Below are 7,500 nucleotides of genomic sequence, written 5' to 3'. Positions count from 1 at the left end.
GAGCTAGGTTATTCCTGTTGTATAATGGTATGTGAGAGCTAGGTTATTCCTGTGTTATAATGGTATGTCAGAGATAGGTTATTCCTGTGGTATAATGGCATGTCAGAGCTAGGTTATTCCTGTGGTATAATGGTATGTCAGAGATAGGTCATTCCTGTGGTATATGGTATGTCAGAGATAGGTTATTCCTGTGTTATAATGGTATGTCAGAGATAGGTTATTCCTGTGGTATAATGGTATGTCAGAGATAGGTTATTCCTGTGGTATAATGGTATGTTAGAGCTAGGTTATTCCTGTGGTATAATGGTATGTGAGAGCTAGGTTATTCCTGTGGTATAATGGTATGTGAGAGCTAGGTTATTCCTGTGGTATAATGGTATGTGAGAGCTAGGTTATTCCTGTTGTATAATGGTATGTGAGAGCTAGGTTATTCCTGTGGTATAATGGTATGTGAGAGCTAGGTTATTCCTGTGGTATAATGGTAAATTAGAGCTATGATAGCGCTACAGAGTGTAGTGCGTACGGCCCAGTACATCACTGGGGCCAGGTTTCCTGCCATCCAGGACCTATATACTAGGCGGTGTCAGAGGAAGGCCCAAAGAATTGTCAAATACTCCAATCACCCTAGTCATACACTGTTCTCTCTGCTACTGCACAGCAAACGGTACCGGAGTGCCAAGTCTAAGTCCAAAAGGCTCCTTAACAGCTTCTACCCCCAAGCAATAAGACTCCTGAACAATTAATCAAATGGCCACCCGCACTATTTGCATTGACCCCCCCCCCCCCCCCCCCCCCCTTTGTTTTGTACTCTGCTGCTGTACTCGCTGTTTAACCCCTATGCATAGTCCCTTCACCCCCACCTGCATGTACAAACGACCTCAACTAACCTGTAACCCGGCACATTGACTCCGTACCCCCTGTATATAGCCTCATTATTGTTATTTTATTGTGTTCATTTTATTTTTTACTTTTGTAGATATTTTCTTAATCGGTATTTTCTGAAAGCTGCATTGTTGGTTAAGGCTTGTAAGTAAGCATTTCACTGTAAGGTGAAATTATTTTAAAAACATTCTTTAAAACCTGTGTTATTTAATTGTGTTATATTATTCCTGTTATATTGGTGTGTTATAGCTGTGCTATTCCGTGTGTTATATCGGTGTGTTATAGCGGTGTGTATAGCTGTGTTATATCAGTGTGTTATAGCTGTGTTATATCGGTGTGTTATAGCTATGTTATATCGGTGTGTTATAGCTGTGTTATATCGGTGTGTTATAGCTGTGTTACATCGGTGTGTTATAGCTGTGCTATTCCTGTGTTATATCGGTGTGCTATAGCTCTGTTATATCGGTGTGTTTAAGCTGTGCTATTCCTGTGTTATATCGGTGTGTTATAGCTGTGTTATATTGGTGTGTTATAGCTGTGTTATATTGGTGTGTTATAGCTGTGCTATTCCTGTGTTATATCGGTGTATTATAGCTGTGCTATTCCTGTGTTATATTGGTGTGCTGTAGCTGTGTAATATCAGTGTGTTATAGCTGTGCTATTCCTGTGTTATATTGGTGTGCTGTAGCTGTGTAATATCAGTGTGTTATAGCTGTGCTATTCCTGTGTTATATCGGTGTGTTATAGCTGTGTTATATCGGTATGTGAAAGCTGTGTTATATCGATGTGTTACAGCTGTGTTATATCGGTGTGTTATAGCTGTGTTATATCGGTGTGTTATAGCTGTGTTATATCGGTGTGTTATAGCTGTGTTATATCGGTGTTATAGCTGTGTTATATCGGTATGTGAAAGCTGTGTTATATCGATGTGTTACAGCTGTGTTATATCAGTGTGTTATAGCTGTGCTATTCCTGTGTTATATTGGTGTGTTGTAGCTGTGTTATATCAGTGTGTTATAGCTATTTCTGTGTTATATCGGTGTGGTATAGCTGTGTTATATTGGTGTGTTATAGCTGTGTTATATTGGTGTGTTATAGCTGTGTTATATCAGTGTGTTATAGCAGTGTTATAGCTGTGTTATGTTGGTGTGTTGTAGCTGTGTTATATTGGTGTGTTATAGCTGTGTTACATTGGTGTGTTATAGTTGTGTTATATCGATGTGTTATAGCTGTGTAATATCGGTGTGTTATAGCTGTGTTGTATTGGTGTGTTATAGCTGTGTTATATCAGTGTGTTATAGCTGTGTTATGTCTGTGTTATGTTGGTGTGTTATAGCTGTGTTATATTGGTGTGTTATAGCTGTGTTATGTTGGTGTGTTATAGCTGTGTTATATCGGTGTGTTATAGCTGTGTTATATCGGTGTGTTTTAGCTGTGTTATATTGGTGTGTTATATTGGTGTTTTTTATCGGTGTGTTATTGCTGTGTTATATCGGTGTGTTATATCTGTGTTATAGCTGTGTTATACTGGTGTGTTATAGCTGTGTTATATTTGTGTGTTATAGCTGTGTTATATTGGTGTGTTATATTGGTGTGTTATGGTTGTGTTATATCGATGTGTTATAGCTGTGTAATATCGGTGTGTTATAGCTGTGTTATATTGGTGTGTTATAGCTGTGTTATATTGGTGTATTATAGCTGTGTTATATTGGTGTGTTATAGCTGTGTTATATCGGTGTGTCATATTGGTGTGTTATAGCTGTGTTATATTGGTGTGTTATAGCTGTGTTATATTGGTGTATTATAGCTGTGTTATAGGTGTGTTTTGTTGGTGTGTTATAGCTGTTATATTGGTGTGTTATAGCTGTGTTATATCGGTGTGTTATAGTTGTGTTATATCGGTGTGTTATAGTTGTGTTATATCGGTGTGTAAAAGCTGTGTTATATCGGTGTGTTATAGCTGTGTTATATCGGTGTGTTATAGCTGTGTTATATCGGTGTGTTATAGCTGTGTTATATCGGTGTGTTATACGGCGGTGTGTTATAGCTGGCTGGTGTGTTGTAGCTGTGTTATATCGGTGTGTTATAGCTATGTTATATCGGTATGTTATAGCTGTGTTATTCCTGTGTTATATCAGTGTGTTATAGCTATGCTATTCCTGTGTTATATCAGTGTGTTATAGCTGTGTTACATCGGTGTGTTATAGCTGTGCTATATTGGTGTGTTATAGCTGTGTTATATCGGTGTGTTATAGCTGTGTTATATCAGTGTGTTATAGCTGTGTTATATCGGTGTGTTATAGCTATGTTATATCGGTGTGTTATAGCTGTGTTATATTGGTGTGTTATAGCTGTGTTACATCGGTGTGTTATAGCTGTGCTATTCCTGTGTTATATCGGTGTGCTATAGCTCTGTTATATCGGTGTGTTATAGCTGTGCTATTCCTGTGTTATATCGGTGTGTTATAGCTGTGTTATATTGGTGTGTTATAGCCGTGTTATATTGGTGTGTTATAGCTGTGCTATTCCTGTGTTATATCGGTGTATTATAGCTGTGCTATTCTTGTGTTATATTGGTGTGCTGTAGCTGTGTAATATCAGTGTGTTATAGCTGTGCTATTCCTGTGTTATATCGGTGTGTTATAGCTGTGTTATATCGGTATGTGAAAGCTGTGTTATATCGATGTGTTACAGCTGTGTTATATCGGTGTGTTATAGCTGTGTTATATCGGTGTGTTATAGCTGTGTTATATCGGTGTGTTATAGCTGTGTTATATCGGTGTTATAGCTGTGTTATATCGGTATGTGAAAGCTGTGTTATATCGATGTGTTACAGCTGTGTTATATCAGTGTGTTATAGCTGTGCTATTCCTGTGTTATATTGGTGTGTTGTAGCTGTGTTATATCAGTGTGTTATAGCTGTGCTATTTCTGTGTTATATCGGTGTGTTATAGCTGTGTTATATTGGTGTGTTATAGCTGTGTTATATCAGTGTGTTATAGCAGTGTTATAGCTGTGTTATGTTGGTGTGTTGTAGCTGTGTTATATTGGTGTGTTATAGCTGTGTTACATTGGTGTGTTATAGTTGTGTTATATCGATGTGTTATAGCTGTGTAATATCGGTGTGTTATAGCTGTGTTGTATTGGTGTGTTATAGCTGTGTTATATCAGTGTGTTATAGCTGTGTTATGTCTGTGTTATGTTGGTGTGTTATAGCTGTGTTATATTGGTGTGTTATAGCTGTGTTATGTTGGTGTGTTATAGCTGTGTTATATCGGTGTGTTATAGCTGTGTTATATCGGTGTGTTTTAGCTGTGTTATATTGGTGTGTTATATTGGTGTTTTTTATCGGTGTGTTATTGCTGTGTAATATCGGTGTGTTATAGCTGTGTTATATTGGTGTGTTATAGCTGTGTTATATTGGTGTATTATAGCTGTGTTATAGCTGTGTTTTGTTGGTGTGTTATAGCTGTGTTATATTGGTGTGTTATAGCTGTGTTATATCGGTGTGTCATATTGGTGTGTTATAGCTGTGTTATATTGGTGTGTTATTGCTGTGTTATATTGGTGTATTATAGCTGTGTTATATTGGTGTGTTATAGCTGTGTAATATCGGTGTGTTATAGCTGTGTTATATTGGTGTGTTATAGCTGTGTTATATTGGTGTATTATAGCTGTGTTATAGCTGTGTTTTGTTGGTGTGTTATAGCTGTTATATTGGTGTGTTATAGCTGTGTTATATCGGTGTGTTATAGTTGTGTTATATCGGTGTGTTATAGTTGTGTTACATCGGTGTGTTATAGCTGTGTTATATTGGTGTGTTATAGCTGTGTTATATCAGTGTGTTATAGCTGTGTTATATCGGTGTGTTATAGCTGTGTTATATCGGTGTGTTATAGCTGTGTTATATCGGTGTGTTATAGCTGTGTTATATCGGTGTGTTATAGTTGTGTTATATCGGTGTGTTATAGCTTTGTTATATTGGTGTGTTATAGCTGTGTTATATCGGTGTGTTATAGTTGTGTTATATCGGTGTGTTATAGCTGTGTTATATCGGTGTGTTATAGCTGTGTTATATCGGTGTGTTATAGCTTTGTTATATTGGTGTGTTATAGCTGTGGTATATCGGTGTGTTATAGCTGTGTTATATCGGTGTGTTATAGCTGTGTTATATGGGTGTGTTTTATCGGTGTTATATTGGTGTGTTATAGCTGTGGTATATCGGTGTGTTATAGCTGTGTTATATCGGTGTGTTATAGCTGTGTTATATGGGTGTGTTTTATCGGTGTTATATTGGTGTGTTATATTGGTGGTTTTTATCGGTGTGTTATAGCTGTGGTATATCGGTGTGTTATAGCTGTGTTATTTCGGTGTGTTATAGCGGTGTTATATTGGTGTGTTATAGCTGTGTTATATTGGTGTGTTATAGCTGTGTTAAATCAGTGTGTTATAGCTGTGCTATTCCTGTGTTATAACAGTGTGTTATATCGGTGTGTTATAGCTGTGTTATATCAGTGTGTTATAGCTGTGTTATATCAGTGTGTTATAGCTGTGTTATTCGCTGTGTTATATCAGTGTGTTATATCGGTGTGTTTTAGCTGTGTTATATCAGTGTGTTATAGCTGTGTCCGTGTATATCGGTGTGTTATAGCTGGTCCGTGTTATATCGGTGTGTTATAGCCTGCTCCGGTTATATCGGTGTGTTATAGCTGTGTTATATCGGTGTGTTATAGCTGTGTTATATCGGTGTGTTATAGCTGTGTTATATCGGTGTGTTATAGCTGTGTTATATCGGTGTGTTATAGCTGTGTTATATCGGTGTGTTATAGCTGTGTTATATCGGTGTGTTATAGTTGTGTTATATCGGTGTGTTATAGCTGTGTTATATCGGTGTGTTATAGCTGTGTTATATCGGTGTGTTATAGCTTTGTTATATTGGTGTGTTATAGCTGTGTTATATCGGTGTGTTATAGCTGTGTTATATCGGTGTGTTATAGCTGTGTTATATCGGTGTGTTATAGCTTTGTTATATTGGTGTGTTATAGCTGTGGTATATCGGTGTGTTATAGCTGTGTTATATCGGTGTGTTATAGCTGTGTTATATGGGTGTGTTTTATCGGTGTTATATTGGTGTGTTATATTGGTGGTTTTTATCGGTGTGTTATAGCTGTGGTATATCGGTGTGTTATAGCTGTGTTATTTCGGTGTGTTATAGCGGTGTTATATTGGTGTGTTATAGCTATGTTATATTGGTGTGTTATAGCTGTGTTATATCAGTGTGTTATAGCTGTGCTATTCCTGTGTTATAACAGTGTGTTATATCGGTGTGTTATAGCTGTGTTATATCAGTGTGTTATAGCTGTGTTATATCAGTGTGTTATAGCTGTGTTATTCCTGTGTTATATCAGTGTGTTATATCGGTGTGTTTTAGCTGTGTTATATCAGTGTGTTATAGCTGTGTTATTCCTGTGTTATATCGGTGTGTTATAGCTGTGCTATTCCTGTGTTATATCGGTGTGTTATAGCTGTGTTATTCCTGTGTTATATCAGTGTGTTATAGCTGTGTTATTCCTGTGTTATATCGGTGTGTTATAGCTCTGCATTTCCTGTGTTATATCATTGTGTTATAGCTGTGTTATATCATTGTGTTATAGCTGTGTTATTCCTGTTTTATATTGGTGTGTTGTAGCTGTGTTATATCGGTGTGTTATAGCTGTGTTATATCGCTGTGTTATAGCTGTGTCATTCCTGTGTTATATCGGTGTGTTGTAGCTGTGTTATATAGGTGTGTTGTAGCTGTGTTATATCGGTGTGTTATAGCTGTGTTAAACAGGTGAAGTACAGGAATGTGTGACCTTTGGTATTTGACCCCTCCACAGGACTGGTGTGTAACAGGACGTTTGACCAGTATGCCTGCTGGCCCGATGGACTTCCTGGAACAACAGTCAATGTTTCCTGTCCATGGTACCTGCCCTGGTACCGCAAAGGTGTGTGTGTGCGTGTGTTTTTGTGTGCGTGCGTGCGTTCATGTGTGTGTGTGTGTGTGTGTGTGTGTGCGTGCATGCGTTCGTGGTGTGTGTGTGTGTGTGTGTGTGTGTGTGTGTGTGTGTGTGTGTGTGTGTGTGTGTGTGTGTGTGTGTGTGTGTGTGTGTGTGTGTGTGTGTGTGTACTGCACCTACCCCAACACCAGTAATAAGATGGGTGTATGTGAATGCAGAGGAATGTTCAGTGAATTCCATGGTTTATAGAGTGACAGCTGCTTGTGTCACATAACACAATTACACAACAATCATGTACCTCAGATACACACACACATATACACACACACACAAACACTCACACACACTCACACAAGCACACACATCTCACATCTCTCTACTCCATCAGATGTAACTCCTGCTGTACAGTCTGTTGGACACATAAGCCAATATGGGACACAACAATATAGGTTATCGTATCAAACAGACTACAGCAGCACTTCCTTCCATGTGTTTGAGAAGAGAGACGGGTGTGTGTGAGAGTGCCTGTGTGTGTGTGTGTGTGTGTGTGTGTGTGTGTGTGTGTGTGTGTGTGGTAGTGTATCAGAGTGATATGGTCATTGCGTAAATGTGTTAAATG

The 7,500-nt window shown here is 38.2% G+C and overlaps 1 protein-coding gene across 2 annotated transcripts in view; it reads left to right on the top strand.

Annotated features, from left to right (window-relative positions):
- Window positions 1–7,500, top strand: part of LOC123730972 (glucagon receptor) — a 57,478-nt gene that overhangs the window by 35,001 nt on the left and 14,977 nt on the right. For both annotated transcript variants that reach the window (XM_082967084.1, XM_045709763.2), the window contains one exon: window positions 6,762–6,869. In XM_082967084.1, the coding sequence (XP_082823210.1) occupies window positions 6,762–6,869 (108 nt within the window). The remainder of the gene's footprint in view (window positions 1–6,761; window positions 6,870–7,500) is intronic.

The sequence above is a fragment of the Salmo salar genome, chromosome 02, assembly GCF_965601325.2.
Source record: "Salmo salar chromosome 02, fSalSal1, whole genome shotgun sequence".
NCBI lineage: Eukaryota > Metazoa > Chordata > Actinopteri > Salmoniformes > Salmonidae > Salmo > Salmo salar.
Note: the sequence above shows the minus strand (reverse complement) of the source record. Positions and strands in the feature narration are given on the sequence as shown.